This window comes from Phoxinus phoxinus (genome assembly GCF_949152265.1).
Source record: "Phoxinus phoxinus genome assembly, chromosome: 10".
Taxonomy (NCBI): domain Eukaryota; kingdom Metazoa; phylum Chordata; class Actinopteri; order Cypriniformes; family Leuciscidae; genus Phoxinus; species Phoxinus phoxinus.
In genome coordinates, this window is record NC_136885.1 from 34,557,528 (window position 1) to 34,581,872 (window position 24,345).

The 24,345-nt window shown below is 36.4% G+C and overlaps 1 protein-coding gene across 2 annotated transcripts; it reads left to right on the plus strand.

Moving 5' to 3' along the window:
* nek10 (NIMA-related kinase 10) lies at positions 1–23,760 on the plus strand. 2 transcript variants are annotated; one of them, XM_079627011.1, is made up of 35 exons: positions 1–123; positions 3,046–3,135; positions 3,219–3,276; positions 3,435–3,544; positions 3,624–3,722; positions 3,798–3,882; positions 4,413–4,454; positions 4,536–4,614; positions 4,712–4,779; positions 5,113–5,192; positions 5,266–5,352; positions 8,813–9,037; positions 10,674–10,813; positions 12,674–12,735; positions 12,825–12,899; positions 14,112–14,176; positions 14,306–14,408; positions 15,369–15,497; positions 15,586–15,723; positions 16,534–16,579; positions 17,098–17,219; positions 17,288–17,390; positions 18,089–18,164; positions 18,415–18,544; positions 18,680–18,750; positions 19,824–20,022; positions 20,117–20,225; positions 21,381–21,423; positions 21,614–21,645; positions 21,807–21,907; positions 21,980–22,090; positions 22,430–22,532; positions 22,616–22,668; positions 23,499–23,539; positions 23,637–23,760. In XM_079627011.1, exons 2-35 carry the CDS (start codon positions 3,074–3,076, stop codon positions 23,701–23,703), a joined length of 3,114 nt encoding a protein of 1,037 aa, XP_079483137.1. In that variant the 5' UTR covers positions 1–123; positions 3,046–3,073; the 3' UTR covers positions 23,704–23,760. The 2 variants fall into 2 exon arrangements, with proteins under 2 accessions (XP_079483137.1, XP_079483138.1); XM_079627012.1 differs by lacking the exons at positions 1–123; positions 3,046–3,135; positions 3,219–3,276; ... (2 more) ...; positions 3,798–3,882; positions 4,413–4,454 and having other exon boundaries at positions 4,536–4,633.
* Positions 23,761–24,345: the final 585 nt, after the last annotated feature.

Sequence of the window (24,345 nt, forward strand, 5' to 3'; positions counted from 1 at the left end):
TGTGTGTGTCTTCACATTCCTGATTCGAGCTTCTGTGTTTTCTTCTCGAAATACAAACAGAGAAATATATGACGACCTTCAGCTATGTGATTAAACTACCCGTAATATTCCTGATCCACACAGGTGAGAAGATACATCCAGCATGATATTAAACCGTTCAATTTCGTTCTGGAAAGTTAAGTGGCTTAAAAAAGTATTTGGACACGAGCCACACTTTAGCTAAATGTCTGAATGTTTACGCTTTTGATAAAATACAAACAAAACTGGCATTTATTTTTAATAAAGATCGCATATGGACACTTTTCAAGTAATAATAAAAAATGTTTTAAAAGATAAATGTCTGAAATGATAACAGCGACAGAAATGGTGTTTGAAAATGGCGGACACCTGTCAGACTGATGACGCGTTTTTAACGGTTATCATCAGCATCGCAAAAATGTATGTGCATTAATTACACTATGTTACATTTGATCAAATTACAACTGACTTTAGAAATCTCTATTTTTTTTTACTCTTTTTGAAAGTCTTAAACAGTATTGTGGAGTTTCTTTTGCTATTTGAGCAAATGGGAAAACAAAAATATATATTTAATGGAGTCTCTCATTCACTGGTATAGCCGTTTACCCAACTATGACGACTTCCTTCTGAGAAACTCGGAAATGTGAGAAATGTCCATAGGCTAGGCTACTTATAAGTATTTAGCAGTGACATTGTCAGTTTTTTATTTATTTACAACAAAACAAGCTAATTTTCTGTTCAAAATATGAAAGTGTTGTAATTAACAATATAATATATAACGTTTACAGTGGCTTCATAAATTAATTAAAACATTAAAAAGCAAAACACACCTGTTGCTTTTGTATGTAGTTAAGGTACACCATCTTGCTCCGACGAAAGTTAATGTTTTTAAATTATTATTATACAGAATTCAAGTACAAACAATTATGGCATAATTCAACAATAACACATATGGTTTTGTGTTGATACAGCATAGAATGAACAAAACAGAACCAAATAAAAGAAAAATAGTAGGGGTGGTGAGGGTCTTAGTCTAATAACATAAACAAGTCCAAAGCGGAAAGAAGTTTCTGGGCATTTCTGTCCGACATCCATTGAAGAGATTTTACAGAGAGATTAAAATCATTCTTCCATGCTCTGGCGGAAGTGACTTCAACGCACATAATGTCGTAAATATGAACTTCCCATGAGGACCGAACGCATCCATGAGGGAACGTTCTCAGAACTGAGTCAAGGTTCTCTCAAAGTTACGAACAAACGCCTTCCAGAAACTAGATCATTCAAAGTTGTCTTTATTAATGTTCTCAAAACATTAGCCTATAAATCGTCAATTGAAAGTTTTTTTCCCCCTGAAACGTTTTAGTTGGACGTTCATCAAACATTTTTGAATGTTACTACTTGTATCAGAATATTTATAGATAATTCAAAAGTAACATTTCCATAATGTTTGCAAAACGATGAAATGGAAGTTTCGTGTCCCTCTAACTTTTGCGAGTTTTAAAACCTTTAAAAAACCTTTAGGAATAAGGTTTTGATAACTTAATGGGAACGTTAGTAAAACGTTCTGAGAACATGTTGTTGTTTGATGGGTTATTCAAAGACATTGAGAAATTATTTATTTACATATTATTTTTGAAGCCACTGTATGTGTCAGTTATTATTTTTTTCCTATGGTTTTGGGGCTCTTAACATGCTCAAAAACACTCAAAACTTTGTACACACATCGGACTCGTCTGCCATTACGGCTGGGGTCAAAAGCTGGTACCCGGGCATGGCGGAGGGGCTCTACAGCGCCCCCTTTAATGCAGTTTAAAAACTTGGTCCATATATCATACACACTTGCACATATATATATGAAACTCGGTACACATATAGATCTTAATGAGTCGAACAACTTTCAAACTGCAAGTCATATGTTTCGCCCAACAGGAACTCAGCTATTTGGGGGTTTGTGAAAAGCGCATGGGCTGAACTTTTTAATACTCCGCCTTGAGAATTCATGCAATTGCCACCAAACTGAGTCAACAAGACATGAAATTCATCTAAATTGAAATGATCTCATGCATGTGGCTATTACGGTTCGCGGTCATAATGGCACCAGCTGCTGCAGTAAATGTGGCATCTTCAAATAACTTTGATATAGTACTTTTTATGTTAGCCCGATTTAAATGCATGTTGCCCATCATGCATACTTTCCCTAAATGACCCAATCATTCCTGCTATATTTTTATTTGTTGGTTTTGTTAAATACTAGTGCAAAGTGCCCGTGCAAAATCAGTTTGTGTGTGTGTTTTTAGTAATTATTGGTTTGCTGTGTTTGAGTGCTCATTGTTACAATTACACAGCAAAAGTTCAGTGACATTTTTATTTGTGCATGCATGGTAGAAAGCAAATACTGACACTGACATAATGACATACAATAAATATGGAAAATGTAACTACACGATTCAGGGAGCATAGTGGGAGCATACACAGTGAAATCCGAGAAAATGCTACGCTTGAGCAAACAGTTTGTGAATACTACAAATGATGGCCGTGAATAAAATATAGGCTAATATTCAGAAGTAAACAGTGTAGCTGGCTTAATGTTTAGCAGACAGAGTGTTGATGTCAGAATGTTTATTTTAAACCACAACCTTCTAAGTGCTTCTTTTACCGATATATTTACCGATATCTTTTGCATTTCTAATCCAAACAACGTCAAACTTGGCACTGCACTTACTCGTGTCCGTAGCGAGACACATGTCAAGTTTGAAATCCATCGGACTAATGGTTCGAGAGATATGCGAATAACAGACAAACAGACAGACAGACGTTCCTGTAATTTATATATTTTAAACAATGGCTCACCCAAAGAGTATTTACTCACCCTCATGTCATTCCAAACTTGAATGCTGTAGGCTATTTAAAAAATATAAATAATAATAATTATGTAATTGATTTGAGGTTGGCAGGAGGACACTTAAAATGGCCTTTTAAACATAATCTAAGTATTTATCATGCTTTTGTCATCTGACCGGGCTGCAGACATGAGAGTAATCAAGATTGTGCCAACATGCCTCTCCAAGACAGAAAGTCTAGAGGACCAAACAGATCACATCCAAAACCTAAAGACAAGTAAGCCATCACCCAAACTTTTACTGATGACAATTTAGTTTTTCTGCTGAAATGTATAATGTCTTTTTAAAAATATTTTTTAGGGAGCTTCTTGATCTCAAGAGACTTTTATCACTGATCACAGCTCCAATATCTAAACAGGTAATATTAAAATGTTTACATAAAGAATCACAAAATGTTGAACTCTTTGCCGATTCAATTTAAAACCAGAATTTAAATGCAATTTGATTCTTAGTTAAATTCTGAATTGACGTGAGTTTAGTTTCTCAGTAGGCTATCACCTCTGCTCCCCATCTTAGGTTTCATCTTTGAGTCAATCCAAGGGACGAAAGTCTCAGAGCTCCTCAAATGTTCCTGACCACCGGAAAAACGGCACAAACAATGAAGCATCTGAGCTGGATAACTTTAGGTGCACAGTTTCCCATGTTATTTGGTCATTTTGCACTTATTCAGTTGCATTTTGTAACCAATTTTCATGTCGTTACCAGTGTGATTTACAGAAACCAGAGATGTTTTAGCGATCATCCACATCACACACTGTTCCTGGACATCTTCACTGCCTTGATCAATAACAGACTCGGTTGTAGGTCTGTATTCATGAGTATGATGCTGCCAGCTGGTGTGGTTATGGATTACTGTAGACTAGTCTTATTTGTTTTCAGCATCTGGCTGGAAAAGTCCTCCTCAGACAACGTTTTAAGAGTTCTGAACTGCTTGAGATTGTTGATCAGGGATCCTCTTCACCAGGTGAGATCTAAAATCTCGGTTTAAAGGGTTAGTTCACCCAAAAATGAAAACTCTGTCAGTAATTACTCTCCCTCATGTTGTTCCAACCCCATAAGACTTTCGTTCATCTTCGGCACATAAATAAAGATATTTGTGATTAAATCTGATCGCTGTCTCGCTCCTCCATAGGCTTCTATTGTAATTGAAACTTGCCGGCCCAGAAAGTTAGTAAAGACAATGTTTACAATAGTCCAAGTGACTACAGCGGCTCAGCCTTAAGTTTACCAAGTGATGAGAATACTTTTTGTATTTTTTGTATTATTTATGTTTGCCTTCCTTAAAAAAAATCACACATTTGAGCTGGGGAAGTTTCTGAACTTTGGTTGATTTGACACGGAATGACCCTTTTATAATATTATTTAATAGTACATTTATATTATATAGACTTATAATATAGCCAATGCTATATACACCTGGGTGCAAATAGTGATTTCAAAATAAAAACATGTTGTTCTTTAATTTGCTGTATATATTTCTGTTTCCTCTTATAGAAAGTCTTCTTTGAACTGCACGGTGCTGGGCAGCTCGCTAAGGTGAAGAAATTCACTATGTTCAAATGCAGAAATGCACAGCAGAATGTGGAAATTCATTGTGTCTCATTGGATGTTTTTCAGCACATGGAGTCGGTTGCCACTGTGTATCTAGAATGCAGAGAACAGACGTTAGAAATTGAGCAGCTGGTTGCAATGACATGTGAGACAGACATGCTACAGTATGTACAGCTTGGAAACGAGCCGCAAGAATAATGATCTGTTTGCTAAGCTTGTTTCCCACATCATTTGCTCTGCAGATATGTTTCAGAAGTTGTCTTCTGTTGAGGAACAAAGACAGTGGATTATTCATTGTGGTGTACATAAGGTATGTATCTCACTGATAGATAAAACTTCATTGCTTTCCATAACTTCAAATCTTCCAATTGTTCTCTCTCTCTCAAGGTGTCCCTCAAGGCTCTGTTCTAGGACCTTTTCTTTTTAATATGTATGTGTTGCCCCTTAGACATATTATCCATTGTCATGGTCTCAGCTATCATAGTTTTGCTGATGATCTGCTTCCTTCGCTTCCGCTCTTCCCCTTGACTCATTAAATACCTGTATTGCTGACATCAAAATCTGGTCAATAATCTGCGTAACAACATTCTGAAATGTAATAATGATAAAACTGAGGTTATTGTCCTCTTTTTCTTTTGCACAGACCCTTGTGAAGCTGCTCTCTACGCGGGACAGTAGTGTAGTATTAGGAGCTCTCCTGGCTCTCACCTCACTCGCTGAAAGGTACTTGTATATTAGGAGTAAAAAAAATACAGTAGCACAATGAGTTTAATCAATAATCCCACTTCTCATTTAGTCAAGAATGCAAAGAGAAGATCGGAGAGCTGTCTGTTGTGGAGCATATTCTAGTTGTAATACAAGAATATGACATGTTATCGAAAAGGTATGTAGAGGCCAGTTTGACAACTTGTTTTTTTATAACTTAATTTATCTTTTGCAGTTTTTCTGTGTGCTGATGAATGTTGTTTGCTGTTTATATTTAATTTGTGACTGTTGATGCTTTTATTTACCTTTGTGTAATTATTGCTATTTGCACATTACTTCTTGCAGTTGATTGATTTGATTTTAAACCACAGTCTAGCCTCTGGATATGTTACATTTGTAAAAAGTGTTATTGGAAATACATGAAGCAGTAACTTCTGTTTTTCAGGCGTACTTATGAGGAATACAAATTTAGATTTAGATTAAATGCAGAAGTTGCGTTCACAAGATGCCATAAAATCTTATTAGTTCCTTGTAGAATCATAATCCATCTAAATAGAACAATTTACAGTAAAAAAATGCATTATACTGATCAAAAGTAAAGACATTTATCATTTTACAAAAGATTTACATTTCAAAAAAATTCTGTTCATTTGAACTTTCTATTCATCAAAGAATAAAAAATAAAAAAAGAATAAAAATACAGTTTTCACAAAAATATTTGATAATTGACGATTTGCGTCGTGGCCACATTACCACCTCAAGTGTGCAGTATTTTCTAATAATTCAATGGACCAGAGTCAATTAATCCACTTATACTATGGTTACCACACCTTAAGTCATTGTTCAGATGTTTTATTTCGAGACGTTTGTCAGGTTTTAGTCCTTAAAATGCTCTTGTGTGTAGAAGTAATTTCTAACACATCTCAACCCACGCCTCTGTTGCTAATTCCAAAACATAATTTTAGAGCTAGTAAAGGAGGCTTGAGATATTGATATGCGGACTAATGCCGTTATTAGAGAGAGAGAGAGAGAGAGAGAGAGAGAGAGAGAGAGAGAGAGAGTGAGAGAGATTAAGCATATGTGAATTACTTTAGTTTGTGCGTCTCTCGACAGTGTTCGGCTCCGGCAGCCACTAATAGTGAAACTGTAAGTTTATCTGCTTCAAGATCAGCGCTGTTTTCCTAGCTATTGAGAAATGTCATGTAGCTTTTAAGTGGCTAAACTATTTTACTGATAAAATCATCAGAGCAGCGCTGACAACACGTTTCTGTGCGAGTGAGTGTCTGTACTGTATGTGTGTGTGTGTGTTTGAGTGGGAGAAAGAGAGTATGTGCTTTCCTTACATAATACATTTTGTGGCAAACTCAAAAAACTTAATTTTGCGGCAAAAAACAGTTAAATAATTTGTCTTTTTATCCTACTGTTTATTATATTTATTTGCTTGTTCAGTGTCATTGTGTGTTTTTGGATTTAAGTACCTTTTTAAATAACTGAAATCTTATTGCGAAGTGATATGGAGCTGTAATGCGGTCAAAACCTGCCTGGAACTATTTTAGCTGTGCGTTACCCTGAAAATAATTGCACACCTTAAAACGTTTGTCAACCAATCAGATTGAAGAATTTAACAGCCCTGTAGTATAATACAATGGATGGATGGATGGATGGGTTATTAATAAGCGAGTGTGTCCCAAAACAATGACAAAATTCACATTTAGGAGATACAAGCATTCAAAACTAACAGTCTCTCACTTCCGCTAAAATGGATCAGGGATTTTTACGACATCACCGCAAACTTCAGCTTCTCATCACATCTTCTGTCCAATCAAATGCTCTCTAGAATCTAAAGCTCCGCCCCCTCTGCTATCTGCTACACGTCACGGAGAAATATGTGTTGGAGATGTGAGTTCGGTTGCTCAAACGCTCAAGTTTTATTCCGTTTTCCAACTGTACGTTGGTTAAGAATGAAATTGCTAGAATTTATTCACACCTCTACTATTGAATCCAAATTTCATCAGCGCTCGGATTCGCTTCCATGGTGCTGTCAAGTACGACTGCAGTCTATGAGTGTGAGGTAAACTAAACGCTATTGGCTATTTGAAAAGGGGGAGGAGCCATTCAATATGTCCCTCCTTAGCTTCTTGTTTCAGTGGAAATTGTGTCAATGCGTCATACAAAGGTTGCTTCTTAATATCCCTCCTCGTTTCCTCGCTCCTCCGTCCTTCATCCTATGACCCGGAAACCGAACATCTAGTAGAACATCTCAATTCTCTAATTGCACCGCGAGGAGTCGAGAAACGAGGAGTGAGGAGCTTCCAGTGGAGCCATGAGCGAGGATGCACAGGTGTATCATATGCGGAAGTATTTCTTGTCGAGAAACCTGTTGCACGTATAAATTCTCCTCCCCCTTCACATCTTATCACAATACTTTTAATTTATGCTTTCCCTTTGCAGTTTAAATAAATCATATATCACACATACATCAACAGAGCATCTTGCTTTATCTGTATAATTTATTAATTTATTAAATAACCAAACTTTAACAACATTAGGGCAGATCCTTTGAGCACAGCTGATGACGCAGAGAAAGTGGCGCTCGAGTGATCAAGAATATTCCAATATATACAAATAAGCTTTCCTTCGATTTATCCGTCCGTTCAGGAAAGGAAGCGAGGATGCACAAATGTGACCCTGGACCACAAAACCAGTCACATGGGTACATTTTTTAAAATTGAGATGTATACATCACATTGAAGCTGAATAAATAATCTTTCCATTGATGTGTGGTTTGTTAGGATAGGACAATATATATATTTTTTCAACATTGTATTTATTGATTTTAGAAACATTTACATTAAAACAAGCACAGAAAAATAATACACAAATAAAAATAAATAATTACAATAAAAATTAAAAAATTAAATAAAAATAATAAATAAAAATAAACGACAACAATAGGACAATATTTGGCCGAGATACAACTATTGAGAATCTGGAATCTGAGGATGCAAAAAAATCGAAACATTGAGAAAATCTCCTTTAAAGTTGTGCATTTATGTTCACGATTGTGCTGCATTCACTCACAAAAATACATGTTTTATATATTTACGCTAGGAAATTTACTAAATATCTTCATGGAACATGATCTTTGCTTCTAATATCCTAATGATTTTTGGCATAAAAGAAAAATGGATACAATTTTGACCCATACAATGTATAGTTGGCTATTGCCACAGATATACCCGTGCGACTCCAGACTGGTTTTGTGATCCAGGGTTACAAATAAGAATTGATAAGCACCCAAAGATGCACGTTCCAGGGCACTTTGCGTTCTCGAGCCATCAGCACTGTTGTTGTGCGAATGAGCCGGAGCGAACAGGTTTTCTGTTAGAACGGTGTCGTGTTAGCGGTCCCTGAGTTGATAACTAATGATCTTTGCAATGGAAGTGAATCAATCAAAACTACTTTAGCTGGACAATAACTTTATTCTAGACAATCTCTGTTACTTTAATTTCCTATTATCACTGCAAAGCTGCTTTGAAACAAACTATGTTGTTAAAAGTGCTATATAAACGAAGGTGACTTGACTTGACTTCAGTGGGCCTTTAATTAATTTCTCCATGTGTGTATGATCCTCTCAGGTTGAGCGCGGAGCTGCTGAGGTTGCTGTGCTCTGTGCAGTGCATCAGGGATCAGGTCCGTCAGTGTGACGGGGTGCCGGTGCTGCTCAGTCTCCTGCACTCGGAGCACGTGAAGCTGTTGAGGAGCTCGGTCTGGGTGCTCGTGCAGCTGTGCCAGGATCCCGACACCAGCGCAGAGATCCGGGCGTGGGGCGGCGTGCAACAACTCCTGCGCATCTTACACGGGTGGGTCTCAGTGCAGTCGGGTCACGTTTGGTTGAGCTCAAGCAGCAACCTTCTTGCCTGTACCCTTCTCAGTCGTAACTGAGAGTGGGTCTGGGAAAGGTTAATTCACAGCCCATTTCCAAAGGGGCGTCGCCATTTAGTAATGTCATGATGACTGATTTTATGGACTACATGCACAGTTTAGTTTAGTTTTTTAACCAACTAGACTTGGTTGAACTGAACCCAAACCAGCCCAAATTTTGTCCACCCGCCCAAACCCTTTTTTACCCACACAATCAATATTAAAAACCGCCTAATCTGGCAACACTGTTTGATACCCACACGGAAGTGACTTAAACTGCAGTTTAAGAGACTGGCCACTAGAGACCGGCTGCAAAAGAGAGTCAATCCCATAGACCCCCATGTTACTGTAAGGGTAATATGCCCAACTTTAAAGCAGAAAAACATGTGTTTACAGCCTGTTGCAAATAGTAGGTTTGGTCTATATAATTTTACCCTTCATGACAACTGTGAGAGGGTGAATTTTTTATAACTCATCCGCTTAAATTATATTAAGCCTTAAAGTTCTGCATAATTAAGGCCGCTCGTCTGCTGTCTGTTTAGCGTCACGTCTCCTCAGCTAATCCGCTCGCTTCACATTTTCGTTAATCTGGGAGTGACGCTGCCAAGATGGCGACGGCTGGCTCCGCCCACTTTTGGGCTTCAAAAATGCTCTTCAGAAACACTACGGGTGACGTCACGGACACTACATCCATATTCTTTTTTACAGTCTATGGTTGAGCTTTAAACTCACTTTAAAGGAGTAGTTCACACAGATGTTCATGTCTTTCTTTCTTTAGTCGAAAAGAAATTAAAACATTCCAGGATTTTTCTCCATATAGTGACTTCAACGGGGTCCAACGGTTTGAAGGTCCAAATTGGATTTTCAGTGTAGCTTCAAAGGCTCTACACGATCCCAGTCGAGGAATAAGGGTCTTATCTAGCCAAACCATCTGTCATTTATATACTTTTTAACCACAAATGCTTGTCTTGCACGACCACGACTTCACGCATTACGTAATCACTTTGGAAAGTCAGGCGGAAAATGTAGGTTATGGCGACAGAATCCATCTCATTTTCTCCTCCAACTTTAAAATAGTTCTTTATCACTGTTTGACTTTTTTTTTTTTTTTTTTTAAATGCCGTTTGACTTAGTCTTTGCACGTTCGCTTTGTAAACACTGGGTCGGTACTTCCGCCTACATCATGCTTGACCTTTCAACATGATTACGTAATGCGTGGCGCATCACAGCTAGTGCAAGATGAGCATTTGTGGTCAAAACGTATATAAAAGTACTTTTTTTTAGAAAATGACCAATGGTTTGGCTAGATAAGACCGTTATTCCTCGACTGGGATCGTGTAGAGCCTTTGAAGCTGCACTGAAACTCCAATTTGGACCTTCAAACCGTTGGACCCCATTGAGGTCCACTATATGGAGAAAAATCCTGGAATGTTTTCTTCATGACCTTAATTGCTTTTCGACTGAAGAAAGAAAGACATGAGCATCTTGGATGACGTGGGGGCTGAGTAAATTATCAGGACATTTCTATTCTGAAGTGAACTAATCCTTTAAGTCATGCAAAACTTTGTGTTTCAGAGAACGAGTGTATGTGTCTGATCGCTCCACCATTGACACGCTGTCCAGCGCCAATGCATCAGGCCGGATTCACAGGCATCTCGTGTCAGCGCAGGTGAGCCCTCGAGAGACCGCGGAGAACACCTGCAGTCTGCAGGCAGGTGAGGATGCACAGGACAACACAGAAGTGAATTGTTTTCTACTTACTTTTGGTCATGTGATAAAATTATATAATATACATGCCTTAATAGATCTTTATGGAAGCTTGTTTCTGCCACGGAATAAAACAATTAAAAATGTGATTGCGACTTAATTGCAAGTTTAGATCTCTCAATTGCCAGAATTCGATGTAAACTCATGAAAAAAATGCTAGAATTCAATGTAAACTCAGGAAAAAAAATAATTAAAAATTGTGAGATTAAAAACTTAAGTGACAATTACCCTTTTTAAAAATGTTTATTCCATGGCCGAAACAACCTTATATAGATCTTAGACTATATAAGAAGGAATAAAATATATGCTATCCTATATGACATCCTAAAATACATGCAGAAAATTATTAAACATATTAAACATACGAGCATATCACTATGATGCCTCTGTAATGGAAAATATAATGACAAGTGCATGCATGGAGTTGAGCAACTATTTTCCATTTTCCAGTGTGATTTCATGGTGACTTTAAAGGGCACCTATTATGACATTTAAAATGTTCCTAATGTTGTTTAGGGAGTCCCCAACAACAGTTTTACATGCATGCAATGACAAAAAACACTTTTGTTGTCGTATAATATGCATTTATTTTTACCTGATTTGCTCACCGACTCCCAAATGAATCGTTCAACGACTCGTTTTCCAAACCCCTCCTTTGCGCGACGCTAATCTGCGTTGATTGGTCAGATGACCCAGCAATGTTTACAGAGATAATACTTATTGTTTAACACGGAGTACAATGATGCTTTTATCAATTAAATTGTGTTATAATAATGATTATAGTCCACTGCTTTGTAGTTTGTAGTAAAAAACTAAAAATAAGATAAAGAATGTAATTGCCCAGAGTTCATATTGTAAAAGCACAATCAGTCTTTGTTTGCTTTAGCCCGTTGCATAAACATAACGTTTTTACAAAAAAAAAAAAAAAAAAATGTAGTTACGTTACTACGAGGTATTATTCTATTCTTTAAGACAACTCCGAAAACAACGACAAACACTTCACATATCTCAATACAATTGTCATTGAAGACCTAGAAGCTAAACGGTGCTTACACAACAAACAAAATAATTATTAAGCATGCTACATAAAACATAAAAGCAACAATTATTAATAACACTTACAGGTTGTGATACGGAGGAGGAAGCTGATGCAAATACACTTGGAACTGATCCTTCCTTCAATATCAGCCAGCTCGCGAATCCCAGTTTGAGTGCATTTAAGTTGGTAAAGCAATCGTCTTCAAAATGGCGCGAGCAAAGCATAAGGCTCGGACTATACTTCTGTGGTATAGTTATATGAATTGTAGCCTCTTAGTCTTCAAATGCTCCTCCTTGGGCAGATGAAAAAAGTTTGGTTTTGAGTCGCACTGCAGAACACAGCGTCTCGTCGCCATGATATTTTCCCCTGGGCTTGGAGCGCAATAAGTGGGCGTATCGTATTCAAATAACTTGACAAGTTGACGTCATCTAGTCAGAGAAAAAGCTTCGGTCTTCTAACGATTCATAAAAATGACTCCGAGTCGACTCTTACTTTTGAAAGACAATAACTTTATATACGGTGCACTTTCATATTTCAAACTTTGCAGGATGTTTTTGTTCACTTAGATCTATGTTACACACTACATGAAAGGTAAATTTCAAAATTCCATAATAGGTGCCCTTTAACACTGTGACAAATAAAATGAAATGCATTGCTCACTATTAGTTAACGTCAACTAATGAGACCTAATGTAAAGTGTTGCCAGTACATTCGGCATTGTCTTAAACTTTAACAATTAACGAAAGCCCTGGCTCATCCCTGTTCCCAGCATGCTGTGCAGCGATCACCGAGCTCGTTCTGGATGATACGACAGCAAATAACGTGGTTCAGGTATAGTCCACTTGTCTTTCTCTGTCAGCTGCTATCAGTTTGCATTCATCTCATATTTATATGCTCTACATGCATCCATTCTGTTTCAGGAGAACGGTGTGTACATAATTGGCAAATTGATTTTGCCACAAAGCTTTAAAGAACCTCTAGCAAAATCTCTACAGGTATGTCAGTCTAGTGAATAAACTCACATTTCATATGAAATATACTGTATTACTATATTAAGAAAGATTATTACTATTATTATTATTTCTGCTACTAGTACTAATACTAATACAGTTTTTTCCAACTGCTTACACACAAAATCTTTTCATGTCACACGATTTTTGAAATCTCTCACTCAAAGTGCAAAACTACACACCAAATCTCCAAAACCATAAGCTATTTCTCAGCCTTTGACTCAGGTTTCAATTGCATAAAACACTTTTTTTTTAAAAACTACACACAATTCTCTACATAACACACACAAATCTAACATGAAGTGACTTGCTTTCCTTTTCCAAACACAACCAATCAAAATGCTACACTTATTCACCATGTCACACACACACTCCTCACATGTGCAAACACTAATTGCTTTACTGATCACTAACCAATCACTGTTTTACTGTAGTATATAGGCTTATAAATAGGTCAAAGGTCAGATTCCCTGTTTTGAACAATGGATGTCAACAATGGACAGAGACCCCACTCACACAATTGTGTTCTTTACTGTATTTTAAAAAATATACTTTTGGTTTACATATGTTTTTTGTTGTATGCTACTGTATACAACAGTAATGTTTGGCCTGATAAATATTTTCTGTTTCTACATTGCATTGGTGTTTACAGTGTACTTGTTACCGCTCTCAGCAGATTACTGTCACTGTAGAACATTGTATTAAGTGTAGATATAAGCCTATGAAAGACCAAAGAGCTTTAGATTCAGAACAACAGTGTTTACATGGTATATCCAAAAATGTACTATTATTAAAGAAGTGTTTGCTATTTGATGCAAATGCTTCATTCTGACATGTGTTTATGGCATTTTGAATGCAGTGTTGCATTTTGAAGGAGGCATTTTGCATTTTGTGTGTGCAGTTTTGGGATTTGTGTGTAGAGTTTTGAAAAAAGGTGCCATAGTTTTGAAAACGTGTGTAAGCAGTTGGAAAAAACTGTAATAGTAATAATAAATGTGTGTATAAATATAAAGGTTGCAGAAACTGCTCACTTAAACATTTTTTATGAATGTACGATACAGTATGTAAAGATGGATTATGGTTCTTACGTCCTTAAAGCATCTTTTAATTGCAGTGTTACATTTTGAAACTCTTACTGTAATTTCCCATAAGTACGCCTGAAATGCAGATAATAATGTTGCTCCTTATTTTCTGAAGTGTTATGCTTTCAGGGCCTTACGGTTCCTCTTTAGTATGGAACGCAATAGACATCACTTTAAAAGGTATTTTATTTTGAATGTATTTATTTTGTAGAAATTTATTAAATTGACAAACTTTTATCTGCATGATGTGGGTTGTTTATTTTTTTATTTCTCTTTTTTTCTAAATGAAATGCTGTTTGTTTGTTCCAGACTGTTTTCTCCAGAGTTGTTTGAGATGTTTATCGATGTTGGGCACTATGTGAGAGACATTACTGCGTATGAACCACTGCAGGAGAAAATCACACTCTTAACGGTAAGAGACTGAAGATGGTCGTCACCAGTGAATGACATTATAGTTTTTTACTGTCGCTAGGACACATTTCTCAATACTTAGGTCACTTTTTCAAAACTCTTCACACAGTTCTCCTAACCAACGTTCAGCTCGGCACAGCAGTTCATTTCACATTCACACTGCACTAAAACTACCAGATCACTTCATACATGTCTCACATCAACACATTCTTCCAGAACACTAGTAAAGGTTGACAGCCAACAAACACACTTTATCACCCACAAAACAACGACCTAAAAAACACTAACAACAGGAGCATTACACAATGTATTCTTCTGTAAAAAAAGGACACCTCTCTGTTTACAATTCACTGCAATATATGTTACTGGAATGAATCAGACATGATGCAGTATGCTTCAATACTTTATATATTTTATGTCTTTATTTTGCACACACCATCCACTGAAACAGATACAATAGGAATCGGCTGTGGTTGGTCCAATTGTTTTTATACCATTTAATTTGTAGATTCGAAATATATTTCATTACAATATTACTGTAGAAATGTTGCAAAATGCTGTTGTATACAGTTTTGTATTATGTTATTGTTTTGAACTTAAGTTTAACAGTTCTGAGATCAGTGTGTAAGCGTGTGCAGATTGGCCTGTAGGTACACAGAGTTGTGGCGGTTGTTGTATCGAAGTGAGAAAAGAGTTAATGTAATTTGAAAGATGTAGTCATTGAATGCATTTTGTGCCAAAGCAATGATAAATGATCCACAGTTTAGCCCACATATACTTTTGTTGTGCTCACTGTGTAAAGAGTTTTGAAAAAGTGACCTAAGAAATGTGTCCTAGCGACTGTAATACACATGCTTCTCTAAAGCAATGACATAAATGGAAACATTTGCGCCTAAAATAGTCAGAACTCTCTTATATTTTCTCTCTGGCATGTTTACATTATGTCTGTGTTCATGTGTAGGAGGAGGAGTTAGATGTTCTCAGGGAAAGCATCGAGACGGTGAACCAGAACCGACCTCCTTTGAGAGTGATCAATGGTTATGCGGTTTTGGACCACCTGGGCAGCGGTGCCTTTGGCAGCGTCTTTAAGGTGAAGGTGGATCTGTGCTGTTTATTTGTACTTTGTTAGTTAATAGTTAAATTGAGCCATTCACAGGTGTTTTTGTGCCCACACAAAGGTCCGTAAGCAGAGCGGACAGAACGTTCTGGCACTGAAGGAGGTCAACTTTCACAATCCGGCCTTCGGCAAGGACAATCGATCCAGAGACAGCAGTGTTGATAAGATCGTGTCTGAGCTGACCATCATTAAAGAACAGGTGAATAATGCATTCTCAGAACAGGTTTTCCTGCTTGAATGTTGATTATTTTCCTCATATTCTCCATTGTTGCGGCTCCTCTCTTCCCAGTCTGTCAGTAACGCTCTGTTTACTTCCTGTCTCTATGAAGCCCCGCCTTCTGAAAAGCACACTGTGCTCTGATTGGTCGGCTGGATCAGTGTGTTGTGATTGGTTGAGCGCTTTGGGTGTGTTTGTGAAATGTCCCGCCCCTTACCATAACCGCCAGTTTAACACACTACTAACTAACTTAATCAACCAGGCCCCGCCCCTTTATTCTGCGTATTAATTATTTAAATGAGGAATATTGTGACGTGTTCGTTCCCGGAAGAAACTCAAGACTACAATGGAGGCGTTTCAGGAGTTCAGAAACACTGATATAGAGAAGAACTGGAACTTTGCAGAGCTTTTTCACCCGCCAAAAAACCCCAAACTTGCATAAAAGTAAAATAAACGTTATTTTTAGAACATTAAAATTAGCTTGCTCTGTAAAAGTGTTTTCATGACAATTAAGCATGTCTTCCCCTCTCCTCAATTCTCAACAAGGAGTTATCTATAATTTCCACAGATTTTAATAATAAAAAAAAGGTCTTTAAAGGATTATAGCATTACTGCATTTTTACATAATTTAAATGTGATTTATTGTCATGTAAATAATGACACAATTAAAACAAATTTCATTAGGCAAAATATAACTTCTTGTATTTATCTTTTGATATTAGAGTGAAATATGACCCTGATATTCTCACAGGAAACGGAAAGCTGTCATTTGTCATTCTTAATTTGTTTCAGATGTGTCATCCAAACATTGTAAAATACTTCAAAACATTTTTAGAAGGTACGTATACTCTTCTGTGACATTTATATATAAATTGTATTATAGTTATGATATGCATGTAATACATTTAATCTGTACAACAGGCACTGTATATCTGTGGCGATATCCAACTATACATTGTATGGGTCAAAATTATCAATTTTTCTTTTATGCCAAAAATCATTAGGATATTAAGATCATGTTCCATGAAGATATTTAGTAAATTTCCTACTGTAAATATATAAAACATGTATTTTTGTGAGTGAATGCAGCACAATCGTGAACATAAATGCACAACTTTAAAGGAGATTTTCTCAATGTTTAGATTTTTTTGCATCCTCAGATTCCAGATTTTCAATAGTTGTATCTCGACCAAATGTTGTCCTATCCTAACAAACCACACATCAATGGAGAGATTATTTATCCAGCTTTCATTTGATATATAAATCTCAATGTCCAAAAATGTACCCATGTGACTGGTTTTGTGGTCCAGGGTCACATATATATATAATTCACAACTGTTTTTGTCCTGGTCTCAGCTGATAAACTCTACATCGTGATGGAGCTGATAGAAGGAGCTCCGCTTGCTGAACATTTCAACTCTCTCAAAGAGAAACGGCAGACGTTCACCGAGGAGAGAGTCTGGAACATATTCATACAGGTGATGAGGAACTCTGAGGAAATATGAAATAAAAATGATCAATTATGTTCATACTGAAACTTCCATAGATCTGTCTGGCTTTGAGATACTTACACAAGGAGAAACGGATCATCCACCGAGATCTCACACCCAACAATATCATGCTCGGAGAGAGAGATAAAGTCACTATAAGTGAGTTGATTTGAACTTTGACCTGTCCAGAGCATTATATGGGGAAAATACACACACATATTCACTGGCGTTCAGAAGTTTGGGATCGGTAAGATGTTTTTATGTTTTTAAAAGAAGTCTCTTCTCTTCACCAAGGCTGCATTTTTTTGATACAAAATACAGTAAAAACAGTAATAAAGTGAAATATTATTACATTTAAAAAGTGTTTTCTGTTTTAATATATTTTAAAATTTAATTTATTCCTGTGATCAAAGGTGAATATTCAGCATCATTACTCCAGTCTTCAGTGTCACATGATCCTTCAGAAATCAGCATAATATGATGATTTGATGCTCAAGAAACATTTATGATTATTATCAGTGTTGAAAACAGTTGTATACATTTTTTTTAGGATTCTTTGATGAATAGAACAGCATTTATTCGAAATAGAATCTTTTAAAATCATAAAAAATCGTATTATCCCAAACTCTTGAATGGCTATATATATACTGTACACACACACATACACACACACACACACACACACACATAAATCTTCTGAATTTTGTTCCTCTTTCTATTTTAACATGTCCTGAGTGGTAGTGTCTATGTGTGTGTGTGTGTGTGTGTGTGTGTGTGTGTGTGTGTGTGTGTGTGTGTGTGTGTGTGTTAGTTTAGGCAATTTGTACACATAATAACCACTCTAATGTATTTTCCAGCTGACTTTGGTCTTGCTAAACAGAAACAGGAGAACAGTAAGCTGACGTCAGTGGTCGGGACGATACTTTACTGCTGGTACTGGACTGACATCCTTTATTGTCTTGAAACTCATAAATAAAGTATAAAAAAATAAATATTTTGTTTACAGTTCTCAAATACCTGCTATGACCAGGTAAACATTTGTTAGAGTTTGAGGTGAAGCATACTTTCTGTTTTGTGTGTGTGTGTGTGTGTGTGTGTGTGTGTGTGTCTGTCTGTGTGTGTCTGTGCGTGTATGCGTCTGTGCGTGTGTGTCTGTCTGTGTGTGTGTGTGTGTGTGTGTCAGTCCTGAGATCGTGAAAAGCGAGCCGTACGGTGAGAAAGCAGATGTTTGGGCCGCGGGATGCGTCCTCTATCAGACGGTCACTCTCACGCCTCCGTTCTACAGCGCAAACATGCTCTCCCTCGCCACCAAGGTGTCCGTCTCACCATATCGTGAAGAAATCCTTCCGAAAATGCATTGTGAAAGAATTCAGACATTTTAAAAGAACTTTCAGAGACTTGTCAGGTTGTTCAGAACTGATCTTCCTGCATGTTCTTCATGTGTTTAGATTGTGGACGCGGTGTATGATCCGGTGGAAGACAGAACCGTCTCTGAGAGAGTGACTGACATGATTAAATGGTATGATTCCCTTTCAGATCCTCTTACTCTGGAGAAACATTCATTATGACATAATTATATATATATATATATATTTGACTTGAACACACATCATAATTATTGTAAGTAGAGTATTCTGCTCACCAAGGCTGTAATTCTTTGTTCAAAATACAGTAAAAACATTAATATTGTGAAATAATATTATCATGATTTATAATATATCATGTTCTATGTCAAATGTAATTTATTCCTGTGATCAAAGCAGAATTTTCAACATCATTACTCCAGTCTTTAGTGTCACATGATCCTTCAGAAATCAGTATAATATGATGATTTGGTGATTAATTATTATGGTTACACTTTACTTTAAGGTGTCATTGTTGCAGTGTAATAATATATTTAAGTACTGAGTAATATTAATGAACTACATGTACATACTATAGGGTTAGGATAGGATTAGGATTTGGTTGAGGGTTAGTTTCATGTAATTATGCATAATTTACTGTTATTACTATGGTAAGTACATATGTTGCATTTAACAATGACACTGTAAAATAAAGTGTTATCATTAGTATTGGTACTCAATTATTAATAATGGTTCTTAGTATAATAATCGATGTTGAAAACAGTTTTTGCTGCTTCACATTTTTGTGGAAACCGTGAAATTGTGAAATATTTTCTTATATATTTAACAATATATGATATTCATATACTAATATTAATATGTTACTATAGAAAACTGTTATTTTAAGTTCTAATAATGTTTCACAAAATTACAGTTTTTACTGTATTTTTTATAGCTGAAAATCTTAATTACAGAATAACAATAAGGTGTTGGACATTTCATATTTATTTATCTCTACCAAAATGAAGAGCAAAGGTTGTACATTACATTTGTAATTGATGCATTAGCTGTTTTTCACAGAGAATTCTGGGAAATGTGGTCTTGTTGCACTCATAAATAAGTCATATTTTCTGAAAGCATTACAACTTCATTCACAATACACATTTTTTTTTTTTTCATTTTTAGTTTAGTTTACAGTTTGTAGTTTTCAGCAGATGTTCAGGACTCATTCTTGCTGGCTTTTGATCAGGTGCTTGACTCCAAACGCAGACGTGCGTCCCGACATCATCGAGGTCAGCTCCAGAATCTCTGATATAATGATGAAGTTTGTGGACAGTCTCTGTGCATCCCATAATTCACTAGAGAGAAGGGCCGAGCGAGACCGGAAGAGAGCGCAGAAGTATTTCCTGGAGAGCAACAGGACCAGGATGTGCGGCTCACTGCAACAGGTTTGACCTGAGAATACTGGACATTTCATAAATAACCCTGTTTTTTCTCTTTTGGAAACGATTCTGGCTGAATATTCTGTGTATTTGGTTTTAGATTCAGAGCGTTGGCCCCAAAGAACAAGATGGGGATCAATCACAAACACAGGGTTTTGAAACTTCTACATCTGTGTTAGCAAGTGGAGCAGAACAAAAGCAAAGTCAAGGTGACAAGTTGCAATGCAGAAATGTGAAAACAAACACTTCTAGCTGAGCGTTTAGATCATATTAATAACATAAATAGGCATAAATAGTCGCCACTTTGAGCTTTACCACAGTAAAGCATATCTATATAGCACATATCAACTGCTTAATTGCTTGAAAAATTTTTTTTTTATAAGCACATTGCTTAGTTTGCTTTAAGTCAAATGTTTTATTTGTGGTAATAATGCAATGAAACATGCCAAATTGTGCCGACATAATTTTTGGCCCGGCTGTCATAGACAACAAAATTATGACCACATGCAAAAACTGCGGCTTGTTACTGTGCAATGTAAATGCAAAAGTACAATTCAAAATGCAATGCAAAAATGTGAAAACAAACACTTCTAGCTGAGCATAAGATCATATGAATAACATAAATTGGCATAAATAGTCGCCATTTTGAGTTTTACCACAGTAAAGCATATCTATATAGCACATCTCAACTGCTTGATTGCTTGTATCGTCACAAAATGTAAACTACAGTAGTGGCGAAATGTGATGCCTTTCCTATAGGAAAATTCACCCTTTTTTCAAATATTATTAAAAATATATATTTTATAAGCATATTGCTTAGTAAGTCTAATGTTTTATTTGTGATAACGCAATAAAACATGCCAAATTGTGCCAGCATAATTTTTGGCCCGGCTGTCATACAAAAAAAAAAAAGTATGAACACATGCAAAAACAAGAGAGAACCAACAAAATATTACTGTAATAACTGACAATGTTGTAGTCAATGTGTGCTTTTTCCTGTGAGCTTTTGGTTTTCTAGGCATTTTCTTACATAATAAAATAAAACCTGTAGCTGTAGGTTTTCATAAGCTGTAAGCCATAATCATCAAAATTATAACAAATAAAGGCTTGTAATATCTCATTTTGCATGTAATGAGTCTATATAATATATTAGTTTCACCTTTTAAGTTGAATTACTGAAATAAATGAACTTTTGCACCATATTCTAATTTTCAGAGTTTCACTGGCATATGTTAAACAGTATGTTAGCCTGATATCTTGAAAAACCTTGTCAGTCATTTATGATATAAATATATTGTAAGAGAGAAATACTTCATTTGGTCAATTTAAAAACACAGTGTTTTTTTCTTATTTAAAATGTGTAGATGTGTCGCAGTGCATTGTGAAGAGTTCTGATGAACTGCTCAGGTGAGTTTGTCCATTATTTTTGTCTGTCGATAGATAGATAGATGGATTGATGGATGGATGGATAGATGGATGGATGGATGGATGGATGGATGATGGATGTATAGATAGATAGATATCTTTCAAAAGCTTTCCTAATTCTAACATTTATAATGCTGTTCTATTTGAAATAAATGCTGTTTGTGTTTGGCAGTGAGGATTGTCAAAAGTCAAAAGCACGACCAGGTAAAAGATCTCAGTTTTGCTGATAATGTGCACTATTATGAGACGCTCTTTGAATTTAGCTTTGATGTATATATTGTTTGTAAAAGTAACAGTATTCTCATCTCACAGAAAATCTGGAGACAATAGGGATATAAAAGTGTTGCTCTTGTTTTTGTGCACAGGATCGGCAGGGATTTGTTTATCTCAGAGAAAAGTTCGACAAATTGATGATCCCAATCAGAGGCTTCTTGAACTTCTGCACAAGATTATATTCATAACTCAGGTCATTTGGAGTCTGTTTTCAGGCATTTTCCAGAATGTTTCCATCTCTTTTATTAATATTTTCTGTTTTTAGCTCCCACCAGCTCCTCAAAACAGCTTCAAGCAGCGAGCAATCGAGCGCTTCAAGAAGCCGCTGTTCTCGTACGGCAGCGACCCGTACAATTTAAAGGTGGAGCTCAATAAGGTACTTCATCTTATTTAATGCAACAACATCATTTTTTGTTTATGTTGTCTTGTCTTGACATTGTTGCGGTTTATTCCGTGAGCAAAAATGCACAATAATAGGGGAGTTACTGGAATAAAGATGATTTTGCTGATTTCTGCACTTGTAAAAGATGTTCAGAACCACGACACAATGCATCTTTAGGCATTGAGATAAAATTGTAGTGACCCTTAATGGGAAAAAAAAGATGCAACATCTCCCTCTTGTGGAGGTTATAGTAAACTTCAGTGGAAAATGAATTAATGTCAGTGTGCTTTGAGTTGAAAACTGAGTTCAGACCTTTCATTTGAACCCGTTCAGGTTCTTCAAGGAAGCCAAGAGCTGGTGGAGATGTCTTCAGCCAGCAGAGAGTGGTGGTCCATGATTCAGTCTCTCAGTTCAGACCCATCCACTGCGGAAAACCGTGGAAGTTTAACTCAGATCCTCTCCTTGATTTGATTTTACAGCATTACAAACTCCACTGAGTTTGTCTTATTTATTCTGCAGGGGAATCGGGTCACTCCAGTCTTCAAGACGGGCTCACCTACGAGGAAATACAGGTGGGATTTAAACATTTCTCGTTGTGCGGTACATTTTACATGAATCATTTTAATAGTATTATACTGATTTCTGTCATTTTATTATTAGACAGCATGGAATGTTCTTGAGAAATCAATCAGATCTGTTTATGATGCGTACTGACATTTGTGCTGTTGTTTTCCCTCCAAAATGATGTCACACTGGAGGATGATGTCATTAAAGAACTAGTTAAAGTCAGCATGAAAAGAAAGTTCCCTATTGTGACATATATCAAACGGCTTCTGGAACAAGAACAAATGTGGGCGGGGCTTGATTTTGTCTGTTGGGAATTGATTGGATGGTTGTGGTTTGCTATTGGTGGATCTCATGTGAGTGACAGGTTGCCCCGCCCTCGCGCCAGTAAACATGTCATCAGAGAAGAGAAGGGGAAATCATTTTGATTAAAGATTACGAGGCACATGAATTAAAAAATTTATGAGTATGGATATTTAAACACGGAAATATTAAAATTATCATATATTTTTATTTCATGGTGGCTTTAAAAGGAAAGACAAAGATGTAAGGTGATATTGAGGACACCGAAACGAAATGAATATGCCCTAGAAAATATGCAAATATTTTGGCTATAGAAAGAAAAAATTATCTGGAGTATTTATGAATAAATTGTCAGTGCCATGAGACAAAAATGAACTAAACTCAAACCAAAGTAATGAAATGAGTTAATATTCACCCCTCGCCCTCCCCATATGCACTTAATGGTCATTAAAGAAAAATAACTAATATGATTTCCATGTTTTAAAGGTTGTGTCTAGTGTGTTGTATAAGTTGTGTGTTTTGTGTGGTGTTTCAGAGCATGGTGGAGGATGTGCTGGAGGAGAACGGCTATTACAGGTCATTCTGTTGAATTTACCGTGGTGGAAGACCCCAAATCCATTCAAGGAATTCTGTAAAAATAATGTGTGTGTGTGTGTGTGTGTGTGTACTGCAGAAGCGAGCTGGATTCAGGAGCAGGAATGAAACGCACTCCAACACTCACATCTGCAGCACTTCTGTGATTGACAGCTGTCATCGTGTCTGGAGACGCCTCTCAGGTCAAACGTGACACATGCAAAGATGAAAAGATGATCTGACAGTTATCACATTATGAATCATAAGCTGATTATGTGCATCTGAAGAACACATGCTAACCTGACGTTAGATTGCAATAGTCAATGCACGCACATAGATGATTTACCTCATTTGAATCTGTGCACTTTAGTGTGTGTGTGTGTGTGTGTGTGTGTGTGTGTGTGATCTTCCTTATCTTTTCTGGTTATTCTTTTTTTTTTTGGACAAAACATACATATGAATTAAAATACAGTTTAAATATTAAAATTTGTACTTTATTTTTTCATAACTAAATGAATTCTAGACAATTTATTGCTACCACTCAGGACATGTTAAAATAGACAGAAGATTTATGTGTGTGTGTGTGTGTGTAGCCTTTATTATAACATTGTTTGTCTCTCTATATTTTATGGATGTTCAATAGGGTCCAAAAGTCTGAGGTTACTTTGACACTTTAACCCTGCAAATAAAATAAAGTTTAAAGCTGAAAATAAATATTTAGTATTATCTGCTATTTCTAGGACACTAATCAAATGTAAGAATACAAACTTTGCAATTACAGTTCATATTAAGTTAGACTCTGAGGATCC

Coding starts and splice junctions, on each gene's coding strand:
- nek10 (XM_079627011.1), top strand. CDS start 3,074: ATGCCTCTCCAAGACAGAAAGTCTAGAGGACCAAACAGATCACATCCA. Junction 3,136..3,218: donor CATCCAAAACCTAAAGACAA/GTAAGCCATCAC, acceptor AATATTTTTTAG/GGAGCTTCTTGATCTCAAGA. Junction 21,908..21,979: donor AGATTATATTCATAACTCAG/GTCATTTGGAGT, acceptor TTCTGTTTTTAG/CTCCCACCAGCTCCTCAAAA.